We start from the raw sequence: 20411 nt of genomic DNA, 5'->3' as shown, positions 1-20411 counted from the left end.
GGACTGACCCAGACCTGAGGCTTAAATTAAACAAAATGGTCAAGGGCACTGACAATTCTTTAGCCGCTTCACGTACGACACAAGCTGGTATACCATCCAATCCCACAGATGTATTGACATTGAGGTTCTGTAATAGACTAGTTACCTCTACTTCATCACAATTCCAGTATATATTGATATTGAGGTTCTGTAATAGACTAGTTACCTCTACTTCATCACAATTCCAGTATATATTGATATTGAGGTTCTGTAATAGACTAGTTACCTCTACTTCATTCATCACAATTCCAGTATAAGCTGTTGGTTCTTCCATTCCTGCAAAGTCACCACCTGGATGATATACTCTTGCAAAGTGCTCGCTCAGTAATTCCACAATATCGACTGATTCGGTTACCTCCCTACCCTCAGCATTTTTTAAGATCATTCTACCATGAGCATTTTTCCTTTTACTTGCAACATATTGAAAAAACTGTTTGGGATTCTCTTTAGCCTGCATTGCCAATTTTCTTTCGTAATCTGCTTTTGCTTTTCTTATCACCCTCGTTACCATCCTGGCCTGAGCTTAATACTGTTCCTGCACCTGCTGGTCACCTTTCTCCTTAAATTCCCCCCACAATTGTTTCTTTTTTTGCAGCTCAAGCTTAATAGTGTTATTCATCCATTTAACCCCTACTTGATTTATTATTCGGACTCTTGGTATACAGTCAACCATTGCCTCCTGCAAACAGTTCTTAACCGCCTCCCATGCACTATCAACATCCAGCACTTGCAGTTTTACATGCCATGGCACTGAGCCAAGCACACACCTAAGCTTGTCATACTTACCAGCCCGGTAATTCCACATGTACCCTGTCTTAATTGTAAATTCCACTCCTTTAGCCACCTCCCAAGTCATGACCTTATGGTCACTCTCACCAATTGGTGGCTACATGGTCATGTTCGTTACAGCCACATTCTCAGTTACAATTACAAGGTCCAGCACTCTCTGCCCCCTGGTATTTTCCACTACATGTTGCCGTAGTTGTTCCTTAATAATCGCATAAAATCCAATTCCTTCCTCCCATGTGCCCTCTCCTCTTTCCAGTCAATGTTACCATAATTGAAATCACCCATAATAATTACCCTCCTTCCACTCATTTTTTTCTATTTGCCTATGCATACTATCCCCACCATCTATTCCATCACCTGGTCTATAGCAGCACCCAATTGTATATTTTGTTCTGCTAGCTTCTATCTCACATCAAACAGCCTCATGTGCTCTTTTCTCTATCCTGCAGTTCAACTTCTATACTCCTTAGCTGCAGCTCATCAGCTATCATCAACAACACTCCTCCCCCCTTTTTATTCACCCTGTCACTCCTGAACACGCTATACCCGTCGCATTCAATCCCAATAGCGTTATCATCTTCTGTCAGCCATGTTTCACTAATACCAACAACCTGTGGCCTGGAAGTGCCAACCATGGCCAAAAAACTCTTCCTTCGTGTTCCTAATACTCCTGGCATCAGTGTATATGAATTGCAGAAGCCCATCTGTCCCATCCCTACTTTGATGCCTTATACTAACTATCCCATTCTGATTTATTGTCCTTCGTACTCGCTCGGGCATAATATACCCCCTCTTAATAAATCTAGTTTCCCTGAGTCTGTACATCCACTTCCACATCATTCATCAACACTTTTTCAAGTCTCTGTACACCAACTCCATTCAAATGTAACCCATCCATCTGATATATGTCCTTTCGCCCATCGAACTCATTCCACACCACTCTCCATGCATAACCCACGCATAAAGTCATTCGCAATTATGGCCTTCCTTCTAAACACTTCGCTGTCATGCCGTGGTAAGATACTCACCATCCTAACTTTCTCTCTTCTCTTTTGCTACCTCAAATAATTCCCTCACATCCTCTATCATTTCTATTTTGTCCTCTTTCAAATCATTTGTTCCTGCCACGATTATCATCTCTTTCACCCTCTGTTTTTGCAGTCGAATAGATTCGCTGACGTCCTTTATGTTCGCACCGGCTGGTACGACTTCGTTAAACTCTCAACTATTACGCCTCTTAATAGCGAATCCCCATACAGCACTCGCTCCTTCATTTTATTGACCTTTACGAACATTCTATTATTTGCCATCACAGACTTTCGCCGGTTATTTGTCGGTACGTTCTGCACACAATTTTCCATACGCTCCAGTTGCCTTTTAGCTCTGTGTATCGCACCGTTCAAACGGGCAATTTCACTACTCGCATTTATCTGACCATTTTTATTATCAATCAAATCATCCATTCGTTCTGTATTTCTACCTTCATTTACACTTTCAACGACGCTCTCACACCTATCTGGCACTACCACGCAATTCTCTAGCACACGGCCATTTTCTACATTCTGACTATCGTTAACGATATCACTCTCGCCACACGAAACACGCTTGAAGTCCTCATTCTCTTTACACTTTCTGCACATATTAACTTCACTATCACTTTCTAACCAGACTCCAACCGCTCTTCACAAGGCATACATCTCACAGACAGCACATTGCATAAATTCGTTTACATCAAAACTCTTAAACAAACATGGTGACCCGGCCGCCATTTTTTTCTTTATCGGTGCCACATGTACGCTATCTTATCTTATCTTAAAATTAATAATTAAAATAACAGAAAACACGCAAAAATTGCACAGACACACCAAGAAACAAAAAACAAACAATACTACTTAAAATTCTAGTAAAATTTCTAATGTTAACATAAAATACTACTAATCCTCTCAGGAGCTCTCGACAAGCCAACGATCTAATCAGTGCGACACCAAGCGACCCAAAAGCTTAGCCAAGACCATCACTGATTTGAAGCGGCATTCTGAAGAGATGCAGATAAGTGCAGCTATCTCGCAGTCTGAAATAGTGTGGTTCCATGGTCAATTTTCTTGTTTATGGACTGATAAGCCTACTTGCCTGTGCCAGAGACTAACTCGGGAACTGGTCGATAAAAGGGTTAGAAAAAAGTTCTAGTCAGCGACTACAGCCATCTTGTCTTTCTTCTAGTAGCCTAGTGCCATGGATTCAAATGAAATTTCCACTAAAAAATTTAAATTACAAATTAAATAATGTGCACAGAAATGAGAAGACAATTACAAAACATTCCAATCATTGTTTTTAATGATCAATCCTACTTAATATATTTTTAATTTAAATAGATCTTTTTAATAATTGCAACCTCTAGTGTAGTGCTATAGTATGGGCAAGTTAATTAGAGAGCCTTATTTATAGCAATTTAGTACTAGATCCATCTTAGTCATTCAGCTATTGATGTGGGGATGATGCAGTTACTGCAATGAATAAATTCATTAATATTATTATTCATGACATATGGATGAGTCTTCGGACTCCCTGGAGTCCGAAGACTCATCACGGGAGGACACCTACTGTACAACTCTCGCCATTGGTGTAATTGCGGCTCGTAGTTGGTGGAGACAGAGTTGTAGAGTAGGTGTCCTCCCTGGAGGTGTCAAGTAGTAATAATAATAAATAATAATAAAACGAACCCTAAAGACTTATGCTGAATTGGACTATAAATAACATCTGAATAAAGTAAAGAGGTGAGTTGAATATCTCCAATTTTAATATTAGTTTAATGACATTTTCTTACATGTAATCCATATAGGTAATGGATAGTACGAGACTGTGTGCAACCTATTTTATGTGAAGCCATTTTCCTGTACCTCCTTCAATTCTAATTGCCAAACTTACAGATCTACAATATATATATATATATATATATCCTCCTTATATTCTCACAATTTCTCAACTTTTTATTTTATTAAAAAATTGATCCTCACAATCTGATTCTATTTCATCCAGCTGGTTCTTCCCCAGTTTCTCTTCCACAATTTTTCTGAGATTCTTCTAAAGTATGCTTGAATAAATCTTACCTGGAACACACTGCAAGAAAATTCTTCTGCAATTTTGACATTAAGTTTTATTTCCTTTTTTACATATAGGTACAATGAGAGTGTATTCCAACTATCTGAAATTTAATCTTCCAAATCATGCAGCCCAGCCACTGTAAAACTTTTGCACCTCTGTATTGAAGCATTTCTGGTGGCATATCATCTACCAGCTGTTTTCATTTATTCCACATTTCAGGTTCTGATGGCTTTTTTCAATATTGAAGAAGTATTGATATGAACTACTGATTGCTCCTCTTGAATATTTTCTTCCATAGTATACCATCACTATTAATCTCATTTTATAATGTTTTCAAACAAATTATTCTTAATATCCAGGATATCATTACACCTTCAATTTTTTTTCCTCTTCCTTCCATTTCTGAGCTTTTTCAATAGCTTCCAAAACATTTTACCACCTTCCTGATATTTATCTTCTACATTCTTAGCAAAGTCCCACTTACATGAGTTCTGTTTTGCAACTTTCACACACTGTTTAGGCTTATTATGTTTTCACCATATTCTCTCCGAGCATATGCCGACTTACTTCCTAGGAATTTTTGATATTTTCTTTGTTTCTGCTTCTTCAGAACTTCTTGATTTAGAAGCACCTACACAATGCAACTTGAAGTATGAAGGAACCTCGAGCACTTCGATTGAAACAGACCTGAGGTCTATTCTCATCATGACAGAGAGAATCTTTATATATGGGCTTTTTCAATTGAAGATGACTCAGTTGACCTCGTATGGAAGTAGCAGGGCTTTACTCCTCGAAACTTTCTTCTAAATAAATCCGCTACAAGTTTGCAAGGGTCCCTGACTAAATTGAATAACTGTTGTAATAGATATGGTATGAAGGTCGGCATTAAAAAGACAAAGACAATGAAAATAAGTAGAATTGCTGAAAATGTCAATTGTGTTGTGAACGGGGAACTCGTGGAACAAGTAAAACATTTCAGCTACTTAGGCATGATTTTTACTGAAGATGGTAAATTAAATATGGAAAAACAGAATCAACAAAGCTGGTATGGTAGAAAGTCAGTTGAATAAATTCATATGGAGTAAGAGAGAAATTAGTCAGAAGACTAAATTAGCTGTATACAAGATGGCGTTCAAACCAGTTTTAACTTATGGATCTGAGTCAGAAGTAAAACACTTGACCAAAGATTAGAGACTGCAGATATGAGAGTCCTGAGAAAGATTAGAGGCATGAACAGATGGCATCAATGGCAATATCATATTAAAAATGAGGATATTAGGAAAGAACTTGACATTGTCGGCATCCTGGAATGCATTAGCAGAGCTAATCTCAGGTGGTATGGTCACAACAGAATGGGCGAGGAAAGATTGGCAAAACAAGTGTTCTCTGCCAGGTTGGCAGGAAAATGATCCAGAGGAAGACCAAGATATAGGTGGATTGATGCGGTACAATGTGCCTTAGATGATAGAAATATAAGATCTGATAATGTTGGAGTCTTGACAAGTAACAGACTGATTTAGAGAAAAATTGTAGATAGGAAGTTAGTAATGATGTAAATTTTTCATGTAGTACTATCATATCCTGTACATCCCTTGTGGGTACATGTCACGAATTTGATGATGATGATGAACTTTTCATCTCACATACAGGCAAATCAACCATGAAAACCCACGCAATTTACAGAGAAAAAATGTGTGGTGGTGGAAAGTAGATGGCATTGTGCCCTCTCATGATGAGTCCTACGACTCGTAATAACAATAATTTCACATGATTTTGCATTTTTAATATCTACAGTTGGGTTCTTGTTTTCAAATTTCATTTTTTTTTCTTTCTCAATTTGTAATTTGAGTTCACAGTTCACTATAAAAGTTGTTTGACTGACGATTTTTCAAACTTTTTGTATATATTTTTCTTTTCAAACAGTAGTCACTACTTATATTAAATCCCCTACTTACACTTACGCTAAGCTAATATAAGGATAACTTAACAAAGTTAAGCAACTTTTAGTAGTGAACTGTGCACTCAAATTACAAATTGAGAAAAAAAAAAAATGAAAGTTTGATAACAAAAACCCAACTGTAGATATTAAAAATGCAAAATCATGGTGAAATTATTGTATTACGAGTCCCCTACTTACATTTACTCTAAACTAATGTAAGGATAACTTAACAATAACATAGTCAATAAGACTTCTTAATTGTATATGTTTGTTTCTTCCAATTTATGTGCATATCTTTATGATGGATCATGGTATTAATAATGACTAGTCCATGGCCTGAACAGAAATCTAGCAAGTACTTAGTTTTTGCTTTTTTCTCTCCAAGTTTTCCCAAAACATTTGTATATGTCTGATACTCATTTTCAACTCTGCCGCACTGGATTAAACTACAAATGCTTGTTGCTTAATATCCAAATATTAACAATATCAATAATAAAATATTATTAGATTAGTCCTAAACTGCCACTCCATTCCATGCTCATTCAGTGTCCAAATGGATGATAAGAGCACACTGAAAGCAGTGAGGATTGGACATTAGGTCACACCTGGTTAGTTCCCTGCAAACAGGGTATCTGGAGGTCTCTTCCAGTTATAGTTCGCCCACCGTTTGTAGATCTCTCCTTGGCATTTTGCCAAGAATAGTCAATTCATGCTGAAGGGGAGAAAGAAATGAAGGATGTATGAATTGGTCACCAACGTGCGAAATCACGTGCTTTCTTATCTGTCGCTGTACTAGTACTAGCTTAATTTTTGTTGTCGCTTTTTTGCATTTTTTTATTATTATTAATTTGTATGATGGATCCAGTACAGTCAACAAGTTCTGTTGTTAAACGTTTCAGCTCTTGCAAAAGAATATTGAATAATGTGCTGACATTCTGCGAAAAAGAATCGTCTCCTTGTTTCCCTTTCTCAAGTCATAAAACGTGCAAGTGCAATTGCGGGCGTATTGGGGTCGACTGTTAAAAGAATTCGTAGGGAATCAAAAGGTGAAGGTAAGCCAAAATTTAAATCTCCTAAAAAAAGCACCAGAGTAAAGAAAACCTTCGAAACCGTAGCTTTGAATGATTTTGATGTAGACGTTATAAGAAGAACTAGTCACGAATTTTACATCGTCGAGAAAAGGGTGCCAACCGTTCCAAAATTGATTCCTGCTTAAAGAAAAAATTAATTTTCCTTGGAAAAGAGAAACTTTAAGGAAAATACTTCATAAAATCGGATTTTGTTTTAAAAAGTCCCAGAATAAAAGGAAACTTATCATGGAGCGAAGTGACATTGTTTTATCTAGACCGCAGTATTTGAGGGCAATAAGACGATTCAGGGAGGAAAAAACCGATTGTGTATCTAGATGAAACTTGGATTGATAGTAACTTAAATTATAGAAATGTTGGCAGTCTAAAGAAGAATGCGGAGTGCTACAAACCGGAAATACCTCGCGGCGCATAATTTTGTGTGCAGGTGGAGAAATGGTTTTTTTACAGAATTCTTTTTTTACCGAATCAGCTTTTTTCTTTATATAAGTATATAAAGTCCTGTTAATGGCTTGTAAAAAATTCCCTCATATCTTTCCAATAAATTCTTTGGTGGAATCTCCCTAATATACTATTGAGTAAAATCACAGCCATAAATAAGTCTCATCATCCAGTTCCCTATTTTAAAATTTATTCACATAGCTACTTGAAATTAATTTGCATTCAAGAAGGTTTGTCATGAATTCTGTTGAGGTTATAACAGTAGCTTTTCAATGTTCATTCTGATTCTCAAACAGAAACAAGAGTCTTCATCAGGAAGTGTCCTAACTGGCATTACATCTGATTATGCTGTATCATCATAATGCATAAATAATTTCAGCCAGAGCAGAATACACTTTGGTTGCTTAAATTTCTGTCAGGCCATTCTTGTTTCAGTCCTATAGAAATGGATACCAGGATGCATTAAATGAAGGTGAAGGTCTTTCACACCGACAGTAAAGGAATGCACAATTAACTTTAACTACAATTTCCTACCTTAACTGTTCCTATAATACTTAGTGAATTTGAATTGCAAGAACCAGAAGTGACTAGTTGTATAACAAAGTTTATCATGTAGTGTAGAAGCTTTATCAAGTCTTTTTTGACTAATAATATCTATTCGACGATCCCAATATAATGGAGTTGTCCAGCAGATACCATCATCATCACCATCATCAAATTCCTGATATGTACCATCAAGGAGTGTACAGGATATGATAGTACGGCATGAAAAACTTGCACCATTACTAACTTTCTTTCTATAATTTTCCTCCAAATCAGTCTGTTACCTGTCAAGATTAACATTATCATATCTTATATTTCTATTTTCTAAGGTACTTTTTACTGTATCAATCCACCTATATCTTGGTCTTTTTCCTGCCAACCTGACAAAGAACACTTGTTTTGCTAATCTTTCCTCTCCCATTCTGTTTAAATGACTATACCACCTGAGATTAGCTCTGCTAATACATTCTTGGATGGTGACAATGTCAAGTTCTTTCCTAATATCCTTGTTTTTAATATGATATTGCCATTGATGCCATCTGTTCATGCCCATAATCTTTCTCAGTACTCTCATTTCTGCAGTCTCTAATCTTTGGTGAAGTGTTTTACTTCTGACCCAGCTCTCAGATCCATAAGTTAAAATTGGTTTGAACACTGTCTTGTATGCAGCTAATTTAGTGTTTTGACTAATTTCTCTCTTATTCCATATAAATTTATTCAGTTGACTTCCTACCATACCAGCCTTGTTGATTCTTTTGTCTATTTCTATATTTAATTTACCATCTTCACTAAAAATCGTGCCTAAGTAGCTGAAATATTTGGCTTGTTCTATAGGTTCTCCAGCAGATACATATTTTTTAAAAAATTTTTTTCAATAAGCACATCAGCAAATGGGGAGGCAAGGTCTGATTACAAAACTTTCTAACCTGAGACAATTCAGAGTATTTCATATTATAAGAATCAGATGTGATCTTAGTACATTATTACTAAAATTAAAAGCAACTTTCAGTATAGCAAACACGACTATAAAAAAAGTTCAATACTTTTTTATAGTGAACGAAATGTCCTAACCAATACCCCATTAAGTACAATTTTATGCCAAAACAAATTTAGTACAGAAAACTACCTGTTATAACAAAACTATCCTTTGGTCTCTCTGAGTTTGCTATACTAAGTCAACTGCATTTTTAAGTTTCATAAAAGACCAATCAGGTGACAGTAGTGGAGCATTTAAACATTAGTACATATGAAACAGAGTCAGAAAATGACCCACTTCGATTCTGTAACATATAGATTGTGCTTGATACTTTGGAATTCTATAAATGTGAAGAACTATCAATGGTCACTAAGGAGAACTTACAGCTGGTAAATTGAACTTTCTTTACAATAGGACTGTATTTATGAATAGGAACTGTGGTTGCATTGTTTTGGTAGTTGGTTATTGTAAGAGCTGCCTGAACTATCTTGAGGAATATAATGATCTGAACACTGGTAATTAATATAGTTATTTTATTGGTGATCCTTGCCATTTAGCTTGTATTGATGACTTGACTTGGCTTAGTCCATATAACATAACAGTTCAGCATGAAATATCTACAATTTATACATTTTATTCATGATGTAAAACCTTTATGAACGAGATTTCTTTCGCCACTTTTTTTTTTTAAATTTACTTTCAGTTTGGCATGCCTTTTTGTCTTTTTTCATTCTGGGATCCACTACCTTAAATCTTCCCTTGACTCCAGCTGGACGTCTTATTTTTTTACTGAGGCCTTTTTTAGCTACAACATAAGTAACTTTCTTATCTTTTGGTTGAGCGGCTTTCTTGTAAATTCTGAAAATACAAAAATCATAACATGAAAGTAACATAATTATGATAAAAAAATTTACTAAATCTAAATTGATTTTGAAATACTCACATTCAGCACCGATGTACAAATAAATCCTCGGACACCTTTTTATTCCCATAAGCATGCTCACTATTGCTGAGATCCCACAAGCATGTTGAAGTAAGAAGCAATGTGTTTTAATCCTAAACTATTTACTGTTTTTTTAATATAAATCAAGCCTACAGTACATGTAAACCTATAGTGCATTAACTAATACTGTAGGTGAAATAAGACATTATTATCCACTTCAGGTTCAAATAAGCAGAGCAATAGTCACAAACTAGGATGATGATGATGATGTACATTATTGGTGAGTGGTCGTAAAACCAAGAAACATCAATGTGCGAGTGTTCCAGCAGCAACGAACTTGAGACATTTCATTTGTTCTGTCTGCAATCTTGCATTCATCACCGCAATTGACTTTGAGGTGCACTGTACTTCCAAACATCCATCAGAGGCCAATGCTGATATAAGAAGAGCATGTGAAGGCTCAGTGGACCAAAAAAAAAAAAAAAATGAAACGATCCTAGCAACCCATGAAGTTCACCTTTTGGTGAAAGGTGTCAAGAACATCAACGAGGCCCTAGATGAAGTTTTTCCCCATTGTTCATCTGATGTCATCAAGAGTCACAGAAGGAAAGCTGGTTATAAGCAGTTGGTCCAAGAAATGGCCACGCCTCCTCCTCCCCATGATGGCACAGGTAATATCTTCGTATTCCATTCTTCCACCCAACTTCCAGAAATAACAGAGGAGATTCTGATCTCTAGACTTGTCTCAGCTGTGGACTAACCTACCCTTCCAGTTATAATCATAACTCTCTCAAAGCAGTCATTCGTGCCACCTTTGTCGACATGATGTCTCTCATAGTCTTGAGAAGTACCCCCAGGATGTGTTCTCTACTTTGAACCAACAGACAGTTCAACACCAGCCTCAGCCTAGTTCATCAAATAATGTATCTAGACAGGAGCAAAGGAAGAGGGCTTATGCAATAATGCAAGCCCTCTACAAGAAGAATAGAGGGAGGTGTGTCAAACCATCCTTGATGGCACCTCCCATCTTCCTCTTGAAGAAATTAAAGACTACAGAAGAAATTAAAGTGGCTCTCCCATCTAGCTTATCTGCATCAGGACCTGATGGATTCCCAGCATCTAGGCTACGGAAGGTGCCTTTGCAGATATTGCAAGATCTATTTGATACCCTCTTATCCTCCAGAACAATTCCTCCATATCTTTGCAGTTCCAGAACTATATTTATTCCCAAGAAGGACACAGCCACTAGAGCAGCAGACTACAGACCAATTACAGTTTCCCCAGTGATTCTCTGTTTGTTCCATAAAGTTTTAGTTAAGAGACTGCAACAACATATTAAGCATGACTTCTGTCAAAGAGCCTTTATCCCTTTGGATGGTTATGCTGAAAACATATATGTCCTTTCTGATTTCCACCGCCGTCTTAGGTCTCTCTACACAGCATCCCTGGGCCTCCAAAAGGTCTTTGATAGCGTCTCCCTTCCTTCTATTCTTAGAGTACTATCTATTGATGGATGTCAAGACCCCTTTCTTTCATACGTATTGGAGCTGACCTCTATTACCACTGTTAGGGGTGTTCACCAGGGTGATCCTCTATCCCCTCTTTTCTTTAACTGCATCATTAATGAGTTTCTTCACTCTCTTCCTAACCATACTGGTCACTCCCTTGGTGCACACTCTTTTAATGCAATGGTCTTTGCCGACGACCTCATTCTTGTGGCCTCTACTAAAGTAGGCCTGCAGGAACTCCTCGACCAAGCAGTTGGCTTCTTTCATGTCAGAGGCCTTAATATTAATGTAGAGAAGTCCTGCTCTTTAGCCCTTGTCCCTTCAGGCCACGTCAAGAAGCTTAAGGCTGAGAACATTTGAGTTTCCCCTGCATGATAGGTCATTACATTCTTTGACCATCCTGGAAGAATGGAGATACTTGGGTATCTTCTTCACTCCAAAGGAAGGTCTTCTGTCTCTTCAGCCTTGGTTGCTGGATGTCCAGACTCTTTTAAAGAAAGCTCCTCTTAAGCCACAGCAGAGGCTCTTTATTCTGTTTAACAATTTACTTCCAAGGTATTACCACAATTTGGTGCTTGGAAGAACGTATATTTCAGTACTATCCTGAATCGATAAGGCAGTTTGCTCTGCGGTGAGTTCTTGGCTCCGCCTACCTCCTGACACCCCAGTAATGTATTTTCATGCTAGAGTGAAGGATGGAGGGCTCAGTATTTCATCTCTCTACTGGTTGATTTCACGACTGCGTCTCATCCAGTTAGCAAAGCTTGACAGCTTCCTCCTCACCCATCTACAGGGAGGCTTTCCATAGTTCTAATATTCAAGACGATTACAGATGCACTAGGGATTGGACTCAGTACTAGGTCTCCCAGATAATGACAGTATCGGCAGAGCATAAGAGATGGGCATCTCTACTTCATGGCTTTGTTGATGGCACTTTCAAAACTTTCAAAGACTACTATTTTTTAAAAACTTTGGACTGCTGTTTTTTTTTTTTTTTTTTTAAACTTAGATGGCGCCTTATTAGGACTCTAGTCTTGTGTTGCACACTGCAATTACTTTTACTAGCCTCACTGTTACATCGGATTGTGATTATCTCACATTTGTAACAAACTTTGTTCGTGTGCTCTGAAGATGCTGTATATAATACTAGTGAAATATTAGCTTTTAAGTTAATAAATAGTTATTTTCTTATCAATCTGTGTTTGCATCAATACCGTTAAAATCCAATTCAACATGTGCGACGAACACATAAGCCTTTTCACGCGCTCAAGGAAACTTAAGCAATTAGGTTGCAAGCAATTGAGTTTGTGTGAAGGCACCCATGAAGCGAGTGGGTGTAAGAATGACCATGTGAGGAATCTAGTAGTCTCTCAAGCAAAAAAAAAAAAAATAAATAAATAAAAGGTAGTCAATTCAGAAAGTAAAGATAGGTAAGGGAGTAAAGGGATGCTGTAGTTTCTATATACTAATGTCAAAAGTATCAAACAAGAGGGAGGAGTTTCTGGCTTTGGTTAGTGCAACCTCAGCAAAAGTTATAGGCATTAGTGAGACTTGGTTAACAGCAGATGATGTAGTTACAGGGACAGAATGCGAAGGGTTTAGTATTTTCAGGGAAGATAGGATGGGGAAGGGGCACTGCTGATGATAGCCGATGAATTGCAGCCAAAAAGAATAGGAGATGTTTGTTCACCTGAAGCAATCTGGTGTGAGATTAAAACCTTATAGCAGTAAGACAAAATATATAGTTGGTTGTTGCTATAGGCCAGGGATAGTTCCACAGATGATCTGGAAGACATGCATCCACAAAAGTACAATGAGTACACGTTGAGTGATTATTATGGGGAAACTTCAACTATGGAGACAAACTAGAAGGAAGAAAGATCACATGGCAGGAAGGAAATATAATTTATACACCTGCTAAGAGATAATTACTTAAGACAGCTTGTAATGGAGGGGGACTAGGGATGGGAGAGTATTGAACCTGGTCACAGGATCAGAAGAGCAATCCATAAACAAGGTGACAACATTGCCTCCAATTAGTGAAAGTGAACATGCAGTCTTGACTTGGAAGATCGTAAAAAATTAGGAATACTCTATCTAGAAAGAGTATCTGTGGAACTACAAGGCAGGTGATTATGACATGTTTGGAAGAAGCATAAATCTGTACTATGGCATAAAACACTGCAGGGTAAGGATGTTAGTAGTGCATGGGATATAGTTAAGGGTCATCTAGAGGAAGCAGTATTAAATTGTATACCTAGAGTAAGGAGGGTTAGTTGGGTAGATGTTAGATGGATGAATAATATCATTAAGCATGAGCTGCAGAAGAAGAAAATGCTGTGGAGGGTATATAAAGAGAAAGGTGACTAGCAAACTCATGAACAGTACAAGGCTCAGGCAAAAAGGTGATCAGCATGGCAATGAAGGCAAAATTGGATTATGAGAAGAATTTAGCCGAGCAGGCCAAAGGAAACCCGAAAGAGTTATTTCGTTGTGTGGCAAGTATGAGGAAGAATGACTATGGAAGATTAACCTTGAGTGATGATGCTCATAAGGAGACAGAAGCAGATAAAACAGTTGAGTTGCTGATTGACCACTTTGCAAACATATATCTTCCTAGTGAGGTTACTGCTTTAACCTATGTGAAAGACACTAATGTGGGAACAGAGGTGCTTAGGATACTGCAGAATCTCAATGTAAATACAGCTGTGGGATTAGATGGGATATCAGCTAGAATTTTGCAAGAATGTGCAAGGGAACTAGCAATGCCTTTAACTAAGCTATTTAATTTAAGCCTCAGCTTTAGTAGAGTTCCTAGGCAGTGGAAAGAGGGCAGAATTATTCTTAAGGGAGGTTCTAAGACTACAGTAGCAAATTATAGGCCAATCAGTCTCAAGCATGGTGGAAAAGTACTAGAAAAATTGGTAAAAAGGAGAATTCAAAAATGTGTAGATAAAAATATGATACTGTATGAGGGTCAACATGGTGTCTTGAATAAACTAAGAAATGTTTTAATACGTATTATTCAGGACACTTTATTTAAACATAGGCAGAGAATGTGGCATGTTGGCAATAGATTAGAAAGATAACTTTATGTATATAAATCAAAATTAAGAGCAAGAAATTGTACAGAAATGTATAAAAATGTTTGTAAGAAGACCTAACCTGAATACATTGTGGGTCAGATATAGAAATTAATTAAAGCTGTTAAATCTATGTAAGAACTCCATTTTGTGTATTATTAAAGTAATAAAGCCTGTGAGCCAGAGTTCAAGGGTCACCTTTAACCGTCCTATGTTACACCTACAAAAAAAAAAAAAAAAAAAAAAAAGGAGGGGGGGGGGAAAGTAGTTACAGGAAAGAGAAACTAAAGCACATTCCAAGAAAAACACAACATGTGCACGTGCGATGTAATAGAGGGAGCCGGATGCCATGACGTAAACCCACGTGACCGTGTTGGCGGGCATCGCGACAGCCGAGAAACACCAAGAAGAGAAAGAGAAACAAAAAGGCCAAGCAAACCCCACTCGAGGCTTTTTTTGGGTTCCTGTTTCCTGACCTCTCTCGGACGTAGATCCAGTCTGCTCTGACGGAGAAGTTCCTGGCTCGCCATGGAAGGCACTGGTTCATCTGTCACAGCGTTTGAAAAGGGCCAAGCTATTTCCTAGGACTAGGATAGCTGTGCGATGTTGTGCGACGGAGGAACTATGTAGATGCCGTCCGTTCTGGCTATGTTCCTGAGCCATATCCCCTTTCCAGCTGAGTTTCTAACCGTATAGTTATCGAAGTGGTTAGATGAAAAGCAAAGTGAAGAAGCCTTGATGCCCTAACAAGGCAAGAAGAAAGACACAGCATCGACACAGAGATGGTAAAGTAGACTTTTGTATTGTGATTTCCAGTTAAGAAAGAGTGTGTGTCCCTAAGAAAGTTTGTGAAGTGGACTAATTTTATAGAACTTTAAGAACTGTCTATAACTTGGCCCAGGCCCATTTGTTTGAAAATTATCTGCCTAACAAGGCCATGTTTATTCTGAAGGAATTAATAGTAAATGTGTAGAATGATATAACCAATGACCACATGAATGTAAAAAGTGTGTTAGATGTTAATGAGATAATGTTAAGATACTTATAATGGTGGTCTATGCAAGTTTATTTTTATGTTTTGTATATTAGTATTGAGCCAAGGATCTTACTTCAGAATAATTCAGATTAATTAGTAGTAATGCTTATTTATATGATTTCTCTACTTATTAAACATGTTTCTTAGTACCTGCCTGACCTGTTGTTAATATGTGAATTCAAACAGCCGCTCATAAAAATATTGACAAACTTAGTGGGAAGAACCCCACATGTATGATTAAACAAAGCGAGCCACGACTGCATGCAAGAAATTAGTGTACTGAACTAAACTTTTATTATAGTTTAATTATTGTGTATCATTCTGAGAGAACCATCCTGGGTAAGAGTCCCATCTATCCTCGGTATTTGCTGGCGCAGTTATAATATAAATTTTGTCAATGCTTATCGGGTGGACTCTTTTAGAATGATGTGTAAATGGTCACGTCCCACAAGGACAAAGCCCTAAACACTAAGTAACCTACACGTGGTTAAACTATAGAGAGGCCAATAGGACTGCTTAATTTAAAAAGGGGAGAATTAAAGAAAGAACGGAATAAGTGTAGTATATCTTAAAAAAAATTGAAGATTATATACGGGAATAAGAGATAAGTTTAACAAGGAAGTAACAAGATTAAACAGCTTATAAACACCATGGCACTGTGAAGGGTCGGTCATGCTCTAGTAATTTACTAACTGTTTATAATAGAGTAACAGTTGAGTTGGATAAAGGAAATGATTATACGATGATTTTGCTGGATTTTTCAAAGGCATTTGACAGAATACCACATGGAACACCGTTACACAAATTAGAACAAATGGTGATGGATGTGACACTGGTTAAGTGGATAAGAAGGTGGATGCTAGACAGATATCAAAAATTGGTATGTAGAGGGGACAGAATCGAGGCAAAAAAATTGACCTTCTTTTACATTAGCTACTCAAGTGGTGCTTTTTAGAATTGTCTGTTATTGTTTAATTGCCATTCCGTGATCTTGTGCTGACAATGCCTATGATACTTAGGTGAAAAGTCTATGTTAATAAATTTTTTTGTTACGAGTTTTCTCCATTTTTATAATTCTTTTCATTATGCTAACTCACAGTATTTTATTATTGAAACAAATTATGTATATTCTACAGTCAATTCTGCTGAGTAGTTAATATTATTACTACTACTACTACTATTACTACAGGGGTATCACTAAAGATTCTAAGGACTGGTCATGAGAGGCTTGCAAAGACTATCATGTATACAATATCTATCATATTTCTCATCAGCCCAAAAAAATTAAAACAAAGCTACTGCTTTGTTTTCACATGTTACTTAAGAGAAATAACAAGTCTCTGGATCAACTATTCAACTTATTTAATTATTGCATTATCATTTCTACATTCTCCTATCTTAAATACAACTTCCTTAAACTACCAAATATCTAGACATTTGAGTCCTTCAAGCTTTGAAATCATAAAAGCCTTATTTACAGCACTTACATGCTATAATTGTTGAAAGTTTTTTTCACTTCATTATAAATTAAATTAAAGATGCCAAGAAATTAATATTCACATTTAATCTTTTATCCAAATGTAAGCAAACAAAGTTCGCAAAGTACCTTCATAACTAGGCTACTTGTATAAAGAGGTTAGACTTCACATTAATTGCCTTAGTATCCCATAATGAAAATCACACATCCTTTCAGGTGTGTGTATGAAGGACCACTACCCAGGCTGGTTTCGAGGTCTCATCAGTGGGATACAGACCAAGAAGAGATACCAAAGTTGAAGTAATGCAAAAGTTATATATTTCCCATATACAAGTAGTGAAAAGGTACAAAACATTATTATTAAAATAATCTGGATTAGAGCTAGTTGTTGAAAACTACTGGAAACGTGACTTCTGCATTACTTCAACCTTGGTATGTCTTCTAGGTCTGGGTAGTGGCTCTTCCCATAATGCATAGTATTATACATACCCAAAAGGGATATGTGCTTTGTATTATGTGATACTAAGGCAATTAATCTGAAGCCATTAACTTCTATACAAGCAGCCTAGTCATGAAGGTACTTCACGTGCAAACTTTGTTTGCTTACAGTTTTATAAACGATTAAACAATATAATTTATTGGCATCTTTAATTTAATTTATAAATAAACGAAAAAAACTTTCAGCAACTAGCTTCAGATTATTTCGATAATAAGGTATTATGTCTTTTTGCTACTTGTATATGGGAAATACCTGGCTCCCACTGATGACACCTCAGAATTTCAGCAAGATAAGTGCCTTTTTCCCCTCTCCCATTTTTTTATTTTTGATATTTTAATTTTATTTTACTCATGCTAGTAAATATTTAGACTACTGCTAGTGCAGTTAATGTCTACGTTATGGGATTACTTTTTACTATATCATGGCCCGACCGCCATTATTATAGTAGGTCAGCTACTGCATTTGCTGGTAGTGTAGAATTGTTTCTAATTTCAGGGGATTATGTAATGTCTTATAACTGAAAGGTTTCTCTTATAACTAAACACAGAGGTTTCTCCCCCCCCCCCACCCTGAGATAATGATATCAATTCCTCCAAGGGTACGAACTCTCAGAATTGAAATTCCTAGAGTTCTGAGAACTCTAGTAGAGTGACTAAGGTTTTAAAAGTGATAGTAGCAGCCAGCAAGATCTATTTTTTCACACCATACACAGAAGGAAACATTTAATTGTAGTTAAAGATGTGGAAATCAGGGATAAACTATTACAGAATTTTACATTCCAAAGTAGCACAATAATTCCTGTAATGGCAGGAAGCCAGGTTAAAATAGTAAAAATCAAGAGATTTCAAACAGAATATTATAAAACAGTAATGAAATTCTTATCCAGACAATTTCGAAATGGTATAAATCAGTAACATACAAAAAGCTATATGAGGCGAAGATCCAAACTACTTTTGTGGTGGAGTCATCTTCATGAGTCAACACCAGTACAACTCAAGTTATGATGAATTATCCTGGAGTGAAGAGGCAGTACCTATGTTGCAGTTCATATAATCACTTGGGTGGCTACTATTCCAAGGCTAAATGTTTTAACTGTATGGAGATTGGACATATTGCTAATCATCACTGTCTTGAACCCTGATTTCAGATATGCAATATGTGAAATATGCTCTACACATTGCATTATTACCTGTCCTTTTAGAACTTTCATCAAAAGACTGGTGCACCGGTAGAGCCAATCAGAATGGCATGGACATCAGAGAGGCATAAAGAAGAGTGCTTTCAAACATTAAACTTGGTAAAATCAAAAAAAGTGCATGACAAAATCAGTCAGATATTAGCCCCAAAACTTCAGAACTACAGGAGCCACTTTCCTAGTTAAATACGGATGAAACAAAATCAGTTGAAATTAAAAATAATGAATCTAGTATAACAACTGAACAGATACACACCAAATGCAAACAAATCAAACTGTTATACAAGGAGAAATCAGAGAAGAAAGAAAAGCAAGTAAGAAATATGAAAGAACTTAATATTCAAAGATCATCAAAAAGAAAAGACGAATTATTAAAAAAAAACTGAGGATAAACAAAAAAAAATCTTAAAGGAGAAGAAATGATAAAAAAGTGTAAGGATGGAGAAGGTTGTGGATTGTCAAATGAAGACTTCTCAGAAAAAGTTTATGGACTATGAGGAACCATCTCATGCAGATAAAGGGAAAGAGAGATACAATTAAAGGAAAAGTAATAAAGTTTACTGATGCAAAGTTTTCTCAATATGATTGTTATTTACATGAAAAGAAAATAACTAGCTTTCAAATCAAGACCAGTAGCCATGCAATTCAAGTAATGGCAAGCAACTGTAAAAAACTGGAATAAGGAGCAAGCCCACTTGCTCCTTAATACACTGAGGACCTCATCATGTTCATCCAAAATCTAGAGGATAAAAAAAAAAAACAACCAGTGACACTTCATTAATCATATCATGTCCCTTCTGCATTGTCTCATTAAATTAGACAGACCAGTTAAACAAGAAGCTGCATGGAAACTTATGCTATGCCTTAAGGTTTTTGTTTCTCCCAGAAACATGCTTATGCAGATATAAAAATATAAAAACTTCAACAGATGGATAGATATCCACTTCTTTCTTATTTGAACTTTGGAAGTTTTAACAGAGCTGGAGTTCTCATTCTTGCACCCCCCACCCCTGCCACATGCTATTCTGTAATATCCAAAGGGATGCAGAAGGGAGAATCTTGACAACAGACTGGAAATGCTGTAGCTGTGTAATAAGGTTATAAATATTTATGCTCCATCCAATGGAACAGTTAGACAAAAATTCTTTCAGGAGTTGCATTCATATTTACATGATGCCCACTACATCATGGCAGCTGGAGATTGAAAACCCCCACATTAGATAAAATAGCAGGACACTCCAGAAGTGGAAAAACAGAATATGTTTACAGAATAAAAAACAGAAATCAATTTTTAATTGTGCATATTGTGAGTCTTGACAATTCTTGACTAGCAGACATATGGAGGATTCAGCACCTCTAATCTCCAGGTTTACAGGTACATGAATCAAGGTATTGGTACCCACCTCAATTGAATTTATTATTATTATTATTATTATTATGTGATACCTCCAGGGAGTCCAAAGATTCATTGAGGGAGTGCATCTACTCTACAACTCTCTGTCTTCATCACTCATTCAATCCACCAACTACAGCAGACTGCAATTACACCAACGCCATCTACTGCCCACCACCACCACTTTCATAGACAATTGCTACCATCCATGCCCATGGCGGGATTCGAACCCACAGCTATTTGGCTGGACAGCAGATATGTTAACCATTCGGCCAAGCAGGCTAGCAATTTATCTCTCTTTTTCTATCACCCAAATCTGCATGAATAGTGAAGACATGTCATCACCCAAGATTGGGTCCT

General features: G+C 36.8%; 1 protein-coding gene across 1 annotated transcript in view; it reads right to left on the bottom strand.

Moving 5' to 3' along the window:
- Positions 1-9436: 9436 nt before the first annotated feature.
- LOC150107785 (pre-rRNA 2'-O-ribose RNA methyltransferase FTSJ3) overlaps positions 9437-20411 on the bottom strand; it is a 288470-nt gene continuing 277495 nt past the window's right edge. The window contains exon 19 of the mRNA XM_090391539.1: positions 9437-9775. Coding sequence (XP_090247665.1) covers positions 9571-9775 — 205 coding nt within the window. The 3' untranslated portion in view covers positions 9437-9570. The remainder of the gene's footprint in view (positions 9776-20411) is intronic.

This window comes from Typopeltis vanoorti, chromosome 4 (genome assembly GCF_054136105.1).
Source record: "Typopeltis vanoorti isolate ZY-2024b chromosome 4, IOZ_Tvanoo_1.0, whole genome shotgun sequence".
Lineage (NCBI taxonomy): Eukaryota > Metazoa > Arthropoda > Arachnida > Uropygi > Thelyphonidae > Typopeltis > Typopeltis vanoorti.
This window is presented reverse-complemented; position numbering and strand designations above follow the sequence as displayed.